The sequence below is a fragment of the Calidris pugnax genome, unplaced genomic scaffold, assembly GCF_001431845.1.
Source record: "Calidris pugnax isolate Ruff unplaced genomic scaffold, ASM143184v1 scaffold24, whole genome shotgun sequence".
NCBI classification, from domain to species: Eukaryota; Metazoa; Chordata; class Aves; order Charadriiformes; family Scolopacidae; genus Calidris; species Calidris pugnax.
The window spans coordinates 1,519,008-1,537,378 of NW_015090922.1; the positions used below are offsets into that span (position 1 = coordinate 1,519,008).

At 44.2% G+C, this 18,371-nt stretch overlaps 1 protein-coding gene and 1 long non-coding RNA gene across 4 annotated transcripts in view; one reads left to right on the forward strand and one right to left on the reverse strand.

Annotated features, from left to right (window-relative positions):
• Positions 1-17,995, reverse strand: part of ADCK3 (aarF domain containing kinase 3) — a 54,841-nt gene extending 36,846 nt beyond the window's left edge. For all 3 annotated transcript variants that reach the window (XM_014951169.1, XM_014951168.1, XM_014951170.1), the window contains exons 1-4: positions 17,896-17,995; positions 5,163-5,357; positions 2,306-2,716; positions 1,429-1,495 (exon numbers count right to left, since the gene is read on the reverse strand). In XM_014951169.1, the coding sequence (XP_014806655.1) occupies positions 1,429-1,495; positions 2,306-2,716; positions 5,163-5,339 (655 nt within the window). In that variant the 5' untranslated portion in view covers positions 5,340-5,357; positions 17,896-17,995. The remainder of the gene's footprint in view (positions 1-1,428; positions 1,496-2,305; positions 2,717-5,162; positions 5,358-17,895) is intronic.
• A 189-nt stretch (positions 17,996-18,184) lies between these two features.
• The window catches only part of LOC106893154, a 17,705-nt gene continuing 17,518 nt past the window's right edge, over positions 18,185-18,371 (forward strand). The window contains exon 1 of the long non-coding RNA XR_001413006.1: positions 18,185-18,286. This is a non-coding gene — a long non-coding RNA (uncharacterized LOC106893154). The remainder of the gene's footprint in view (positions 18,287-18,371) is intronic.

Consider the following 18,371-nt stretch of genomic DNA (forward strand, 5'->3'; position numbering starts at 1 on the left):
AGCAATGCTAAGCACGCTGAGAAGCCAGAGTGCCTGTGATGAACTACAGGGTTAAAAAGAAGTGACCAGCATTAAAACCTTTTAATATCATAAAACTCCCTTGCTGCTTATTCCTGCATTGCATAGAATCAACCTCTGGCCCCCAACTCCTCCTAGTGTGCATATTATTCTGGCAGAGAGACACGCAGAGGAAGAATAATTGTTTGGGATTTTTTTAATATAATAGTTGATGTGAATTATATTTGACAGGCTATTTTTCTTTCTTCTGAGATCTGTAACACAATGATGTCTACTTTGCATGTGTGATTCTCTATCAAATTCTGTGGAAGAGGGGCACAAGAGCCACAAGGGCCTAATATGCTACTTGGGAGACACTGTTCACCACTGAGATAAGCTACTGGCATCTCAAAACACTACAGTCAGACACAAAAAAGAAAAAAAGTCCTTTGATGGTTTTGGCTGTAAGACAGTAGATAAGCACCATCTGTTAATACTACTGAAGATATTTAGCTGCTTTTTAACATAGTAAGTCCCATTCTGCAAATAAAATTCACATTGGCTTCAGCTTGCTTGATCTTACAAGCTCAGACTTTACATCCTTCCTTGGAGAAAAAGGTTTCTAAGCAATGGTTAAGTAAACCAAACCTTGACTATTATCATCTCCCCACCCTCAACAATCAATACCAGAAGGGTATGTTTTATATTTAACCACTGTTAAGAGAAGGAGCAAGGATAAGTTTGGGAAAAAAGTACTTAATATAACAGCTGCTCCAGCTGTCTATGCTTGACAGTAACAGCATATTGTGATAACCAGAAGGAGAGTTTCCTCAATAAAGTGAAATCCCACGCGCAGGACCAGGGTATTTGTACAGACTGGAGAAGAACCTGCACCTCACTCTCTCCCTCATTAAAACAGCCCAGTTCACTACGTGTTACCATGAGGATCTGCAGTTCTACTCTGCACTCCCAAATCATCTGCCCTACCCTCTTAAGAGTGGTTTTCTTTTTTTGTCCCTATTTCAGAACAGATATATGAAAACTAAGCTCCAGGAATCTATCAGATTGCTGTCTTAAGACAAATGAAAACCCATGCCAGCTCTGTAGTTCTTGTTTACTGGTAATTTGCTGAATGGATCCGAAAGGTCTGTTTAGGAAGCTTTTTTCTTTGCCATACTATCACAGCAGCAGTTAGATAAGATAAAAGGGTGACAGAAGACAGGATTCCAAGTATAACTTCATTCTGACTCAAGGTCAGAAAGCTCCAAATCAAGCTCTGACCTAAGCTGTGTGCGGGAAAGCACTTTCCTATTAGCAAGCTTAACCAGAAAATAGAACCAACTGATGCTTCAGCAGGAGCACTGCCACGGCAAAGCATTAATCTATACTTGCAAGTGTTGTGACGGGGCAAACGTGGGTGTGCAAACTCACCTCCAAAGTTGGCGAGCCGTCCGATCCTTGTGACAGGAACCTTCCTCTCCCGGGCCCGCTCGCTGAGCTGCAGCAGAAAGAGGTGGAAAGGAAAACAAAACAAAAAGAAATCCATGAGTGAACTGAGCATATGGTCAGATAGTTGCAAATTCAGAGCACAACTCTGAAAGCACTTCAGCTCTGTGCTAAAGAAAGCTTTTCATGAACACTGAGCCTCATATATATTGAGATTTTCAAGTCAACACACTACAGAACAGACACAGCGTGAACTGAAATGTACACTAAGCAGAGGAGTGGACAAGAGGGTGGGAAAGATAGAAAATACCAAAACAACTCACTAAAGGGAACAGGGCCCTTAAGGAGAAGCCAGACTCTTTAGCTCAGTCTTCAAACCTTCGTATTATACAGCTGCCCACACCTGCTCAGCATTTCACCCCAAAAACTAGGGTGAAATACAGACCCTTCATTAATGTCACATGCATCATAAGCCATAGTCCAGTGAATGAAAGAACTCCTGATAATATAAGACTGAAGTCTAACCCTATGTATACTTTTTAAACATTCTCTCATATCAAAATATCTGATACAGAGGGGGCGGGTGTAAAAGGAGAGCCTGAAAAGTCATTGACAGAAATATCACTGAGATCAGAGTTATGGAACACCAACACTTCCCTCTTTTGCCTCCACAAAAGGGAATAGCAGAAGAGGAAGAAATGAGAAACACAGGAGAAGGTGAGTAAGGACAATCCAGTATAGAAATCATGGCACTAAGAATCATTAATGAAAAAAAAAAAAACAACAAACATACCATCTGTTTGTAGGGTTTCTCCATGGCACTAAGAATCATTAATTAAAAAAAAAAAAACAACAAACATACCATCTGTTTGTAGGGTTTCTGCTCTGAACCTGTTTTAGCCTGTCTGGCTTTATCAATATCTTCCGCTGTTAATCCACTAACAGAGGAATGGTCTTGGTGAAAAGCCCTATTTTGTCCAAAAGCAGCAGCAAAAGGATTTCCAGGGTCCCTAAATCCTCCAAATAACCTTGCATCCATTTTTGGAGGGAAAGGCTTCTGACCCAGGCCGGAATCACCAGTCTCACCAACACTTTTAAAAGGTCCATTTGTGGTGTAAGAGTAAGCAGGGCCTTCACCGCTGCGTTCGTGAGGCTTGCCAGGGCCAGTGGAGAAGTCCATTGCAGCATCTGATTGCTCTCGAGCTGAGAAATCATAGTCTTTCCCAAAATCCTCACTGAGATCAGTTAGGTTCTCCTGCTGTTTGCCTAGTTCCTGCAAACAATAATAGAAACACTTTTAGGAAAAGGACTTAAAACCTGCTCCCTACCCACCCATGGTCCTCAGGGATGGACACGTAGCTAAGCTGTCCTGTCTCCACAGTAAGTAATTTCTGGAGACTCTGGCACTGCAGACATTCACAGTAAGAGACAGAAAAAAGGCAGATATACTGAGGACGCCAGGGATGGGATCCCTGGTGGTCTTTCAACCCCACTGATGGGACAAATTCATTAACAGCTTCTCAAATACCTGTAACCAAATGCCAGGGATGGGTGGTCTTTCAACCCCACTGATGGGACAAATTCATTAACAGCTTCTCAAATACCTGTAACCAAAGAGGCCTGGTTCTCCACACGCTGCCACGAAGCATCACTAATTGTGGAGTTCACTAGAAGCAATACACTGCTCAAAGTAACAGGTGATGGGAGCTACAATATTACCCAAGATATACTTAGGAGGGACAATAAAAAGCTAAACCTCATACTATTCAGTTCTTACCCCTACCCTGCTCCCTCCTCCCATGCTGTCCCTAATTGTGCAGTTTTAGCACTTTCAAGCCAAAGTTACCCGAAGCAATACCAGATACCTATGGCAAGGTTTGCTGTCACCCCAAAGTACGTAAAAATTCTGTTCTTGAAGCATGGATAGCAGCACCAGACAGAGCAACACTCAAAGCAAGTCTTTTCTGCTCTGTCCTGACCTGTAAGAGTTGCCCCACTAACTTCAGATATTTCCCACCACTTTTTGATGTAGGGGGAAAAAGAAAAAAAAAAAAAAGAAAAAAAAAGTCAGCAGCAGAGCATTATCTCTTATGTAATTGCTACTCGACATATTCTAGTTACCTGTCTAAATAGCAGCAATACCATGGAGAACTGATGACTATAACAGCCAGTCAACAGGACTTTGAATCCTGCTGTGGTCAGGCAAGCAGGCAGAGTATTTTAGGCTCTTTCCTAAACACTAATTACATTTCCCCTCCTTACCGAAAAAACAGAACATGGTCTTTCCTGTTATTCAGCAGATCTCATGCTATTCCGAACCTTGGGAGGAATCTGTTTACAGATGGGGACTGTGGCCACAATACTGACTGATGATTTCGAGCAACAAGGTCCCTCTACTTCCATGCTTGAATTTTAAAAAGCACGTCGGACAGCCAAACCAGTGCCACACCACCAAGAGAAGTGAAATGGAGTCACTTAACATAAAAGCTTTCCTCTCTTCAAAACAGGAAAGTGTCATAGCTCCAGACTGCAGATTTCTTACAGAGCCCTGCTTTAGCAGCAGCTTCTCGTGCCAGTGTCCTGCAGGTGTGTTTGTGGGACCCTCCTGGGCAGAGAAACGTGCACAGAAACAGGAGAACACAATCTCTCTCTCCTGGGATCCAAAGGCAAGACAAAGCACTATATCCATAAGCAGACACACTGAGGGCATTTCTATGGCAAGCTCATATAGACTCAGGGAAACACGGGCCCAGATTCTAGGACTGAAGCTATAGGAGACTGCTGTGATGGTCTAAGCTTATTGCATAAAAAATGTCAAAGCCTCACTCGTAAGTTTCTGCTTCAAAACGTGATCTGAGCTACACAATCTGAGAAGGACTTGTTTTGATTTAGAGAAGTTTGTTTTCAAGAAATGGCAACACTGCAAATGTGAAGCTCTTATAAATCCATCCCCATGTCAAGCTGCTGCTTTAAAAAAAAATTTAAAAAAATATATTCTGGTATTCTGGATTTTATGTTGCTCATTTGAAAGTCAGTTCTGAAAATCCAGCCTGGACTGCAAGTGATGAACCTGCAAACACCTGACCCACTCTGAAAAATCTCTCATGCACCAATTCTGTAAAGAAAGGAAGAAGAACCGAAACACTTAAAAAAATATATTCTGGTATTCTGGATTTTATGTTGCTCATTTGAAAGTCAGTTCTGAAAATCCAGCCTGGACTGCAAGTGATGAACCTGCAAACACCTGACCCACTCTGAAAAATCTCTCATGCACCAATTCTGTAAAGAAAGGAAGAAGAACCGAGATAAATCCAATTCACTCTAAAAGAGTTCGTTCACTTCATCAAAGGAGAGGAAATCAATGACTGAAGTTTGAAGGAAACTTTAAATAACAAAGCTGCTGGCCAAGCTTAGCAAGAGCTTGGTCTTTGAGGCAAGGAAAGCTCACTTTATTTTCAGCATGTCTTAAACACTTGGTAATGGAAACAGCAACACTCCGCAGTACCATTCCCTCCCTTTCCTGTCCAAGCACCCACTGCACACCACAGAAATCCTGGAGAATTCCCAGAGTATTGCAACATCTACATTATCAACCCAGCACTTCAGGGCTCGGTTCTAGTTCACAATGGAAGTTTCTGGCCACCCTCAAACCAAAACCAAATCTCAGCTGGAGGAAAAGCAAAACATCAGACCAGACTGTGCACAAGGAGTTTTCTTACCTGCATTTTCCCCAAGGCAGAACTGAACTGTTCTTCAGCAGTGGCCTGGAGAGTCCTTGCAATGGTAACTGCATCGCCCCCAAGGAGAACCTGCCGAAGCTGTCCTGCTTGAGTTTCTATCACTGCTTTACTAAGCTTTGTCAAGCCTCTCATGACCATGATGGCATCGCCCGCCATGACTGATCTGTTTCCGTGCTGAAAGTGAAAAAAAGAAAGAACAAACAAACAACAACAAAAAAAAAAAGAGGTCAAGGAACAAGTTTGCAACCAGTTTCATGTCACCTAACAGCCAGTGGCTACCTTAGACAATCTCCTTCCACTTTGGCAACCAGCCATTGTGGGAACTTGTCTGCAGCTCAGATAGCAGACAGCCAATTAGCTGGAACTCAAAGTAAGAACTCTCCTTCTGACCGTTCATGAGTTAGGATAACGTCCCAGGACTCCACACAATATTTGAGTTACCATTGACCAGGGGAAGCAAAGACAGGTAAACGTCAGTAACACTGCAAAGATGGTCTCAATTCCTTCCAAATGTTTAAAAAGGATTAAAGGCATTATCATTTGACCTTTAATTATTATCAGGTCCTGGAAGATATTCGCAGTGCCCGATAGCATGGATGAAGTGCACTGACAACTGTCACATCCCATTCCTGCCCTGGGGCTATGTCTGCTCATTTTACATAGCCAAATTTCTTCACTCCCCCACCAACAAGGAAGCTTTGCCTGTCCTCCAAGGGCAGTCTACTCAGCCCCCAGCTTCTAGCTCACTGCCCCTTTTAATTGGAAACTTAAGTACACTCGGAACACCCACCTACCACAGCATTTGCACAATACTGCACTACAGTGCTAAATTTTGGACTCAATTCCCCCTTCCTGTTCAAGGGGCACCCCATGTCAGCTTTATAACGGTTTGTGCAATTTCAGTGTCTTCAAATACAAACCAGGCACTGCAGGGTACAAGATGGAGCGTGTCTCAGAAGAACAAATTCCACGAACTCCTTTGTCTCAGCCTAGAACTAAGCTCAGGCTCAGGACACTGGCTCTCCTACATCACTGGGGTTCACATAAAAGAAAATCAGGAACAGCTGGGGTGCCAAAACTATTCTGCAGAGGAGATTTTCACCTGTTTATTTCACACATCTCCCCCATCTTTAAAGCACAGTCAGAGTCACAGTTCCAGGGCTGGCTGAGTTGCATGTCCTTCCACCTTTACTGACTCAGAAGACAGAGGCACGCAGTTGGCACAAGATGCTGCCTAAGGTTCGACCTTAACCATAGACCATCCTCTGTTCTGATGATCTGGAGTCAACACCACACACAGCATTACACCCTGCTGCAGACCACAAGCAAGTGGACCCAGTCGCCTCCTCAGGAAACACAAAGCCTGTCTCACAAACACGTCTGCTCCATCAGTCACAAAGGAGGAGGATGGACTCCTACAGCTAAAGTTCTGGATAAGTATTTTTCTGCACTCACACAGGAGATGCATGGATTACTGCAGCTGAATTTCTGAAACACCTATTATGCAAGTGCAAGGTAAACGCCAATTACTGGAGTATTTGTTCAGCTACTGCTAATCTCTGATCAGAATCAGGAACAACCACTGTAGCCAAAAAGTGAGTACTATACATTACATGCTTTAAGTGTGGTTATTAGAAGGACAGTCAAGTGTTCGCAACAAATCTGAGCTTAATGGGTTGCCTGTAAAAATAAAAATATCACCTACTCAGGTCATTACTCTGCAGTTATCTTTACAAGACCTATCCATATGCTTCAGTCCTGTTCTAAATGTTACATCTTAATCTTTCCAGAGTTCAACAACTAGGGTTGGTTTTAACATTGTGTAATGCACTGTTAAACTTGAAAGCTGCCTGTCAGGTAAGGAAGTGTACTGTGTAAACACGAGGTGTTTTCCCCACACACACATCTTCACACTGGAAATTTCCATGTAGATCCCACTCAAAGCATTTCCAGGCAGTCCCTGCAATTCAGAGCCGGGCAAAGAAACCAATCAACAACATGCTACTGTCCCAGCTGAAATAAGACCATTCAAAGGTTGCCACTAAGAAATAAGTCATTTTTTTTTAGTCTGAAGTATTAGAAGCACTGGAAAGCTTGAATGCAGAAAGTTCATTCTCCCCCTCCCAAGAAGGGTGACAAAAGGTAATGCTATAATATAGATCAGTATACACTTGGACAACACCCACAAACATCCACTTTTAACATGGATTCTTTCTAACCAACGATACCAAAACCATATCCTCTTTTCACCCCAAAACAGCTGAAGGATTTATCTTGAAGAGGCAGTTATGATATGCTAAATGGGCATTTTAAAAAAATAAGTCTTCCAACCAAATTTCACGGAAGCTAATGCAACCACAAATGGAAAACATACATTGCACAATGCACACTCAACCTCCCATTGCTAAACATATCAACAAGCAAAGAGGACCTAATTGCCCCTGACTATAAAAGTCAGCTATAAAAGACAGCACTGGGCACACTGCTGGCAATATCCTTATGACTTTCACACTGTGACCCCCAATGAGACCAATAAACCCAATTAGTCTCACCAAGAAATAAAGCCTGAGAAGGAAGAACATATTTTCAGAAATAAGACCATACTCCTGCATTTTAACAGAATTCTATCCAGTTCTTCATCTTTTGTACACCAACCCCTCGCCTTTAACAAAGCAGAGTCAGGAAAAAGCAGCGGAAACAAAACTAACTATACTATAATGATTAATCCTTTGGCAACAGACATCAGGAGCAAGAAAACATTCAGGTAACGTCTGTACCTCCCATCAAGCATTATGAAGGTGGGAGCTAATAAGTGCAATGAGAACTGAACTGAGACTTGGAGGCATTTTACTCAAGTGGAAAAAAATCCCAAGTTATCTAGTTTTATAGACCCTACATTTAGCAGGACACATTGGTTAATTACCCTGGAGAGGACACGGAAAGCAGAGACTAACAAGGTTATCACAAGCAGAAGGGGAAAAGCACGAAGAAACTACATGCTGGATAATCATGAAGGGAAAAGATTACATAGACAAAAAAAACCCTTAAGAATTAGTAGAATTACCCTTTTCTCCATAGAAAAAGCAATAAGCACAAGCAAGGACAAAAGACATGAAAAATGAAAGCAAACTCTATCAAAAACAGATTTAAGGAGTGGTTCCAAACAGACTGTACAAAGTCCATATCACACTTGACTTGTCTCCTGAGGACTTGTTATCTAGTGCTGGCAAAGTAGGGCACTTCCTACAGAGTATGGACAAGTCGGCTGTGTCTACACAAGCTGTTGGAGTGTCTGCTAATGTGGACTGAAGAGGGTTGACAAGTGTCAATCACAAGGTATTCTCCAAGAATAGGGAGGGTCACAGCTTTTGCTTTTTAGTAAACTTTCCACAGTTGAATGAATCTCTAGAAAACACCCACACCGTCCAGCATGAGGAGACTAGAGCCAAGTCATCCTCCGACACCGGACGAGGTCCACGTGGCAGAGGGGCTCATACAGGTTAGATGCCACACTGGTAGGTAAACCACCGCCTGACATTGCACCAGATTTTGAACCCTGTTGTAATGACAAAACTAAATCAATGCCTGGGGTGTTCCTACATGCAATGACCACCTGCCTCACATGCTACTGTCCCCAAGTGACTAACTGCAGTGTGTTTCCTCCCTTCAACGTATAGGCCACCGGAATGAAGGTTTAAGCAAGTACAGCGAGATGCTCCGTGGATCGGAGGCCAATGACAGAAACACAAACCCTCACAACAGGTAGCAAATAAATTCTTGTATTTGTACTCGTTTCATAACACAACCCTCCATTCATTCCTCCTCTTTTTCACATGGTAGCACATGCTCCTGCAGACACACAGACCAGTTTCTGATGCCAGGTGCTTTTTTTCCAGATGCTTGTATAGCCAAAAACCTTATTCATATATACACATACATGTGTGTATATACACACATACATACATACAACTGACCAAGTTTAAACATAAGGAGACTTCTAATCATACAGAAAGATTTTTTTAAAGTTTTCTGTGCATGACAACACAATCTCTTTCAATGTAAGCTAATTACTTCTACCATCAACAGTTTGCTATCCGCACAGGAAAGAAGCCTATCTACTGTTGAATAATTAAAAAAACAAAAGCAAAACGAAAAAAACCCAAACAACCAACCACCAGTTTTACAGTAGCCCATATTCCCCCTCTCAGATCTCTAGATAGTTTTAGCTTCCTTATCTTCAACTTCTCTTTTAAAGAAGACAAAAGCAGAAAAATATCAGCCTTACTACTTGTCCAGCCCTAATATCACACTTGCAAAGGAAACTTAAACCATCTCTATGCCTTCCCCCCCTTTCTATTATCCATTATCATAAACACTGTTATCTTGGTTGTATCTAAACAAGGACTATAACCCTGAAATCAGTGTTACAGCCACCCACACTATCAGAGTGAGTGTGGCAACAGTATTAAATAAAAATAATAAACACCACAAACAAGATACAGATGATTAGGTATTCAGCACACTTGTTCCGTGGCAGTAAACCAGCGCTAGATTAACTTCAAAGTATTACTCATGAAGTTGTTCTGTAGAATCATAGAATCATTTAGATTGGAAAAGGCCTTCAGGATCATCAAGCCCAACCATTAACCCAGCACTGTTAGGTCCACCACTAAACCATGTCCTAAAGGTCTTTTAAATACTCCCAGGGAGAGCGACTCAACCACTTCCTTGGGCAGCCTGTTCCAATGTTTGACAACCCTTTCAGGGAAGAAATTTTTCCTAATACCCATCCTAAACCTTCCTTGGCGCAACTTGAGGCCGTTTCCTCTTGTCCTAGATCACTTGTCCTATCACTCGTTACTTGGGTGAAAAGACTGACCCCCACCTCTCTACAGCCTCCCTTCAGGAAGTTGAGAGCGATAACGTCTCCCCTGAACCTTCTGTTCTCCAGGCTAAAACTGGAACCCCCCCCTTTCTATTATCCATTATCATAAACACTGTTATCTTGGTTGTATCTAAACAAGGACTATAACCCTGAAATCAGTGTTACAGCCACCCACACTATCAGAGTGAGTGTGGCAACAGTATTAAATAAAAATAATAAACACCACAAACAAGATACAGATGATTAGGTATTCAGCACACTTGTTCCGTGGCAGTAAACCAGCGCTAGATTAACTTCAAAGTATTACTCATGAAGTTGTTCTGTAGAATCATAGAATCATTTAGATTGGAAAAGGCCTTCAGGATCATCAAGCCCAACCATTAACCCAGCACTGTTAGGTCCACCACTAAACCATGTCCTAAAGGTCTTTTAAATACTCCCAGGGAGAGCGACTCAACCACTTCCTTGGGCAGCCTGTTCCAATGTTTGACAACCCTTTCAGGGAAGAAATTTTTCCTAATACCCATCCTAAACCTTCCTTGGCGCAACTTGAGGCCGTTTCCTCTTGTCCTAGATCACTTGTCCTATCACTCGTTACTTGGGTGAAAAGACTGACCCCCACCTCTCTACAGCCTCCCTTCAGGAAGTTGAGAGCGATAACGTCTCCCCTGAACCTTCTGTTCTCCAGGCTAAAACTGGAACAATCTTCCCCATAAATGGCTCGACACACAACATAAGAGTGAAAAGAATGCTTGTGATCTTTTTCAGATTTTTCCATTTCTTTTTGTGTGTGTTGCCATACCAACCCTTTCATGTTATCTTTTCATTCATGGCCTTTTTCAGTTCCATCACACACCTCCCCACCAGCTCCTTTTATACTAGATTTCCAGACCCCTGACTAGACATTTTCATTAGCTGGATTCCTTGCAGCTGACCCAAATTTCAACCATGCAGGGCACAGAACAAGTTGCATTTTGAAAGGAGAAATCTGCCATCATCCTTCACATTGAACTGAAGATCTAACTTGCTTATCCTTCATTCTCCTCCCTCCCCACGTCCTACAGCTCCAAAAGAAATGTCCTTCAAAACCTGACCTACACCAGGACTCCCATCTTTGAGTCCTGCCCTGTGGCTTTGACTCAAGCCACCTTAAATTGAATTCAGCAAATCTCTGAAAGCTGCTTTAAAACCAGCCTTGCACAAAGCAGTTTGCCAATGCCATTTAAAACAAACACCTCTGAAGGGCAGGCGGAACTTGTTTTCTCTCTAATCCTTATAACAGCACTGATAAAAGCGGGCTGCTTGGCAGGCAAGTGCATCTTTCCACCAAAATTTAGAAGGCTTAGCAGTCATTTTTGGCGAATGACAGCTAGTTCAAAACCAAGTAGGAACAATCTTCCCCATAAATGGCCCAACACACAACATAAGAGTGAAAAGAATGCTTGGACACTTTAAAAGTAAGCACAGCCTGCTTTATTTTAGGCACAGATACATCAATGCAAAATGAATGCTCTGGACCAACGGCTCTATTTACTGCTTCCTGGACAATGTCTGGGGTCATGCAAGAGCGTAATCACAGCCCACGTGCCTGGAATTAACAGAGCCTCTTTCTACCCTGGCCACAGATCTAGAAATAATTCACTCACAATTAAGATCGTAGTGGGAGAGCGCGTTCCCTCATTACTTCCTCTGCTGATAGGCCTTGACACAATACACTAATAAATTCTGTCCCGGGCGCACGTTGTTTCCCATCACACGGAGGTAGATCTAACTCAATCACTCTGCTTTTAATGCTACCGCTCACTCATTTGAGTTCTGGAGAAATACATATTTGCAATTGGAGGACCAAAAAAAGTTCAAGTTATCTCATTTGCAGGACAAAAAGATTTGGGCCATTGGGCTGATATTTCAATCTAGAATTGTATTTATACCTAACATCTTATCTTTGTATTATATATGTTACTAAGAAGAAAGGGACAAAGAATGAGCGGACAAGGAAAAAACAAGGGGTTTTTCTGTTTATGTATTGGGCACTGCTTAGAAGTCACTGCACTGCATCCTCTATATGGCTCAAAAGCTGCCAGCACAAGTTACTCTCCCATGCATGCGGATCTTTCATCCAGCAACAAGGACAACAATATATAAAAATCAAAATGAAGCATGACCACAAAGCACACAGATTACTATGAGATTAAGGCAGATGCACTATTTGAAGCATATACTTAAGAAACAGAAGTACTACAAGCTGAATTTACATCTTTATTTAGGTTTATGGCAAGTCTACACAAAAGAACAGTTCACTAGTTCCGAGTCACCCCTCTATCAGTGTTAACACACAGCAGCGCTTTAAGAGACAAATCCCCCACATCCGTATGGAACAACTCCAACCAGCAGCATTTATAAGAAGGTTATAGTAAAGCTCTGCACTGATCAAATCCAAATGCCGCACTCCAAGAAAAAACAGATATTACAAACATCCCTCCCCACGTTTCCAGAGCAGATCTACACTCCCAGGGAGTCACTTCACCAGTTAAGACAGCTCTGCACGGGGAACCAACAGAGCGTCCCCACTGTCTCGTGCTCTGAACCAAAATACAAACTATAAATGAGGGAGGTTATGAGTTTGCAGGTTTGGTTTGGGGTTGTTTGGATTTTTTGCATACACTCTTATGTTGTAATTGTTTTCATTGGAAGTTTTAACTTTCTGAAAGCAGACTGAGTCCAATTTGGGAATTGGAAACAGAAAAAGCTATGCCTCACAAACAAGTGCAGATTCCTTTAAACCCAAATAACACCATTAAGTAAGAAAATTCTTAAGAAAAATAGCAGCCCTTCCTCTCGCATTTAAACACACATCACTTCATTCATAGATCTCAAAAACCTAAAGGGGATCGATACCAATTTTCTAGAGGGCTGAGAATAACTGATCTACCCAAAGTTACATAGCGGCCAGTGATGGGGTCAAACAGAATCACAGCTCTCTCCAAATACACTGATCCTTACAGTACACAGCATGTACCTAAGTGTCCTTTAAATATCCACCCCTACAGAGAAAAAAAAAAAAAAAAAAAAAGGATTTATAGCCAGTTTGCTGACCATCTTAACAGTATATTGTTAATAGTTCACATCTACCTGATTAAATGCTGCACCAGTAGAGGTTTCCAGTCACAACCTTTCTAATTATAAAAAATATGGAAAACTAGATACACTCTGTAACCATACCATGTCTGTCTTCCTCAGGTGTAAGAAGATACTTGCCTCATTGTCATTCATACACCAGGACAGAACCACGCACACTGTGCCTTGAGTCACTACTTTACAAATTAAGAATTAATCCTTGTGGGATATACACATCCTCAGCTCACGTGGTGAACACAACCCTCCTGTTACCGTGAACAGCCGGTCAAACACCGCAGCCTCCCGCTATCGATCCTGCAGGCCCACATGTCTATATAGCTGCCTTTCAACCTTGCCCTGGAAGTCAGGGTTAAGTTCAAATTTAGTAACTTACCACACATACTAGTCTATTCATAGCCCCCTTACATACCACTGACCTAGCTATGGGAGCTTGCTTTTTTCTGGCTGGGGCAAAACCTCCCTCTGAGAGGAGTTAAAACAGGATGCAAGAAGAGGATCATGTGCAAAAAAGACAAATTGATCTCTGAGCTGAAGGGGAGCACAGTCTATCAGAACGTACAGCTCCTGCATCACGGCTCCACCATAGTCCTCAGAAAACTTATTTGTGTTGATTCCTACTCAACATACAGAGCGGCATCTTTGACACTATGGTAAGAAAGAGTAATGAGCTCTGTTATTTCTAATAACTTACTACTAGACCCAATCTGCAAGCTCTCATACCTAATGCAGAATCTATAATCTACAATTATTTATGCTCTCTCCGTATAGATTTTGTAAAAATCCCATTCTATAACATAAATATATTGTTTTTCCAAACTAGAAGAGCTAAAGCTTTAGGCAACTTAGGTAAGTGCCTTTGAAAATCCCAAACCTCTCAGAGCAACTTTCGAATGCCCACACTCTACCAAGCTTTGCTATGCAATATAAAATCCTAGGGTTACCAATTTTAGAAGAGTTCTCTAAAAGAAACACTTGATTCCCTAGTAGCTTGCTCCCCAGCTGTTTTTCCTCCCACCTCTTTCCTAGTCCTGATTACCCTCTTGATAAGCACTTTGACCATAACAAACTAAGATGAGGATTTAATACTCCTAAGTGGCACAATTCAGAGAGCAGAAGAGCTGTGACATTTCAGAATATAAGAGGACCAAGCCCTCTTATAGCACATTTATTCAGCACATCCAAGAAAAACTAAGGTGTCCAACTGGTTAAAAAGGAGACATGAACAGCAACGAAAGGGTCACATAAAGATCTAATCTAGAGACAAAACCAGGACAAACTGGAGAGGCAAAACAAACACAGTAAGAAAATGTTCTAAGCGTAAGATATCACCTGCACAGCACAAAACAGCTCTAGGACCAGCTCTAGCAGAATCTACATGGTCTTTAGGAAAAACACATGGCCTTATGCAGTTTCCAGAGAAAAAAAAAACACCCTTATTTTTTAACTCTGTATATGTGTGTAGACTTGTTTAAGCAGGCATATAAAACTGTAAAGTTTCTGGAAATCAACTCCATGGATCAACAGCTAAGTTTTTCAGAGCAACTAGTGTTATTGCTGATGCTGTCAGAAGCACATAAAATGCTTCAGATACTGAATAACTGGAATGTAAGATGCTTCATTTAGCTTTCCCACCTCAAGTGTTAAAACAGACACTGACTGAACCCCCTATCTCAAACTACTGTGCTTTACTGTTAGCTTGCATTTTGGCTCCACATGCAAATAACTGATTTTCTTCTTTAGGTACTGAAGGAAAGCACGCACGCACAGAACAGGCAGCATTTCAGTAAAACAAGTGGAGAGAGGAGCTACTCTTCTAGTGATGCTCTACCCCAGAACACACAGGTCAGTAAGGCAAAAAGCCTCCTCTTCCAGACTCTTTTCTTACAGTTTTAGAGGGAGAAAGCCAGGAGACCTACACACACATAGGAGATATGATACCTGAATACTACTTCAGACTCACTACCTCCATCCTAAGCGGGACTGCTCACCCATCAGTACAGATAGATTTAAGGAATAAGAGAAATGCTTATTCATGCATCAAAAGCTGAGTACCAAGATGTGTTTAGCAAGCCAGCTGGACCAAGCAAGCGATACCATGCACACTGACATACCAGATAAAAGATCACAAGACACGTCACCCCTAACATCCTTGTTAGAACAATTAAAAAAAAAAAAACAAAAACCTCACACAGCAAAACCAAACCAATCTTTAGCTACAAAAAAATCCCCACCTTCTGTCACCAACCAACCAGTTTAATGCGAGGGAAATTAGAAAGCAGGAGTTCAGCTACCGTTCCTCTTGTCAGTTTCCAGAAAAAATAATATAACCTGACAAACAAGGCATGAAACAACAGACCACTACATGCCTGTAAATGGATTACTGGAGGGCTAGAAGCCAAAAGAAGTTCTGTTCTTACTGCATGGATGCAATATGAGCTATTATTAACCTGCTCTAAATATCACAAATGAAATAACCAGAGCTGCATTGCATAGCACAGAATTCTCCTTGACAGCAACAAAATAAGGTGATCAACACTCAGACAGTAAACATGTAAGAGAATTCTCCACATCTTCTGACCTTTTCTTCTACTTATCACACTGCTTTATTTTTAAAAGGGAGGCACTGTCAAAGCACAGCAGGTCACCTATTTTTTCCCCCCCTCTTGAGTAATACTGGACAACATACAACTGTTTACTCTAAGCATATCTTATTCAAGGTTACCAAGGTCATTTCTAGCTAACAGCAAAGAAAAAGCTGGTACAAAATACAGAAATAAGTCTCCCGGTCTAAGAGCAAACAGACTGGGAAGCATGTGAACCACCACTAAACTTTTCCTTCTGATGATGTATGAGAGAGAGACAAGTTCTTACGGTGTGGTTGAGAAATGCAAGACCACCTATGTTCTGTTCCAACGCCAATCTGCTTTCAGCCATTAACTCAGAGCTATTTCGGAATCCTTTCAGAAGTCTTTTACTGAGCTACTATTGACTTGGGCCAGTATCCTTCTGTAACCAGTGCTAAAAATTATTTTGCATATGCTCAAAGAATATACTCTAGTTCAGCGAAGCAATCTAATTTAAAGACAAGCAATTCAGGAAATAAAGTTTGGAAGTAGTTAGGTTAAATCTTTCCAGAAAAACTTTAGGTGATTGAAAGAGGAATCTTATTTCCTCTCACATTTTTCTTTGCCTAAACACTAAGTAAATAATTTTTTTAAAAAAAAGCCTGCCTCATTTTTCTAAGAGTAGCTTGCTAACTTCTTTATTATTCATAACACTGTCTGCAAAGTTTGGATTTTCATTGCACAAGGGGAATGCAGAGAAGTTCCCCACTTACATTCCTGCTGGGTGGGACATGAGTGTGTTAGGGTCCCAGAAATAGCATTATTAGGGAAAATACAGTTCTGCAAAAACTAGGATGGTCAGTAACTACAACAGCAACATTATACAAGCCAAACTTTTCTATCTGTAGTTATTTATAGGTAGTCTGCCCAGTGCCTGTTTAAAACTAAGTATCCCTGCTGATTCCTGATCGCTTTGTTACAAAGACTCTACAAGCCCGTTAGCTTGTGCACAATAAGATTATTTCCTGGGGTGCCTTACCAAAGCCAGGGGTCTTATGGTTTCTTCCCCCCCCCCCCATTCCAGCCACAAGTGAGCTCAAAAGAGACAACAGATTTATTTTACATCTGTCTTCAACCTGACGCACGGATGAGTCCCAGTGACAGAGAGAAGCCAAGTTCTAATCCGGAGCAGCCTGGAGAGCCAGCACGTAGCACTGGAGAAGACACTGACTGCATTTTCCTGTGATGCCCGTGGCAGGACATACACCCCGCGGAGTGGAAAAGTGGATTCCACTCTCTGGCCTGAACAATTTTAGGTTGAAGGTACAACCCACCAGAAACACGCTGTCTGGAATACCCTCCCAAACCGGCTCCGGCGATCTCTCCGAAGGCGAGGGGCTGCTAAGGGCAGAGCCGAGCCGGCGGCACAGGAGGAGGGGCCGGTCCCGGTGCCCGCTGTCACCCCGGGGCTGCAGGAGGCGGCGGCGCGGCCGGATCCAGCCCTTGCACAAGGCCTGGATCGCACACGCCACCCGCCTTGGGCAAGCGGGCACGGTCACAGGCGCCGCAGCGAGCCCCGCACCGCTCGGTCGTGCACCGGGGCAGCTACAGGACGGCTCTGCTCACCGGCTACCGGTCCCGAAAGGCCGACGGCCCCGCTGCTCGACGGCCCCGGGCAGCGCGGCCTCCTCCAGCCTAAATAAGGGCAAGGAGGCCGCAGCACTCGCCAGCTTCTAGCCGGGTGCAGCCCCGCCGGGGCTGGGGCAGCCGCCATTGCCCGCCGGACCCCTCACACGTCCCCCCCACACACACCACCGGGGATCGGCGCCCCGGAGCGGAGCGACCCCGGGGGCTGAGGAGCCGTGAGGCAGCCGCGCCCCCCTCTCCGCGCCGGGCACCGGCGTCCTCCCCACGGCGGCGGCGGCGGCGGCGCCGCCACCTCCCACCTCCCTTCCCTTCCCGCACCGCTCCGCTCCATCCCGTCCCGCTGCGCTACCGGGTCTCCCCACAGCCCCTTCCCTTCCGCTACTATGGCCGCTGCGCACCCGACCCGACCCGGCCCGGCCTAGCCTAGCTGTCACCGCCCGGCCTGTCCTCACTCCGCTGTTGCGACAGCGACGCTCACCTGGCCGCCTCGCCGCCGCCTCACAGCCCCGTCCCCTCAGCTCCGCTCCCCTCAGCTCCGCTGCCCGCCGCCTCAGCTCGCGCGCCTGTTTACCGCCCCGGCCACCCCCGGCTGAGGCCCGGCCTCGCGCTCCGCCCCCGCCGCTCTCCCATTGGCCACGACTCCTCCGGCCCCGCCTCCCTAACGCCGCGGGACCGCCTCCCCGCAGCGTGCCGAGCCCGTGCACCCCGCGCCCCCCGCCAATAGGAGGAGGGCTGGGGCCAAGCGCCGGCCAATGAGGGGGAGAGGAGGGAGGCCGGGAGGGCGCGCGCGGCGGCTGCAGGAGGACGTGAGGCCCGTGAGGTCCGTGAGGCGGCGGCCGGGCGGCCGGGCGGGACGGGGGAAGCGTGAGGTGCGTGTGCGGCGGGATGGGATGGGATGGGATGGGAGGGGAGGGCTGGGCCGGAGGGCGGGAGGCGCCCGGGGGAGTCGCTGGC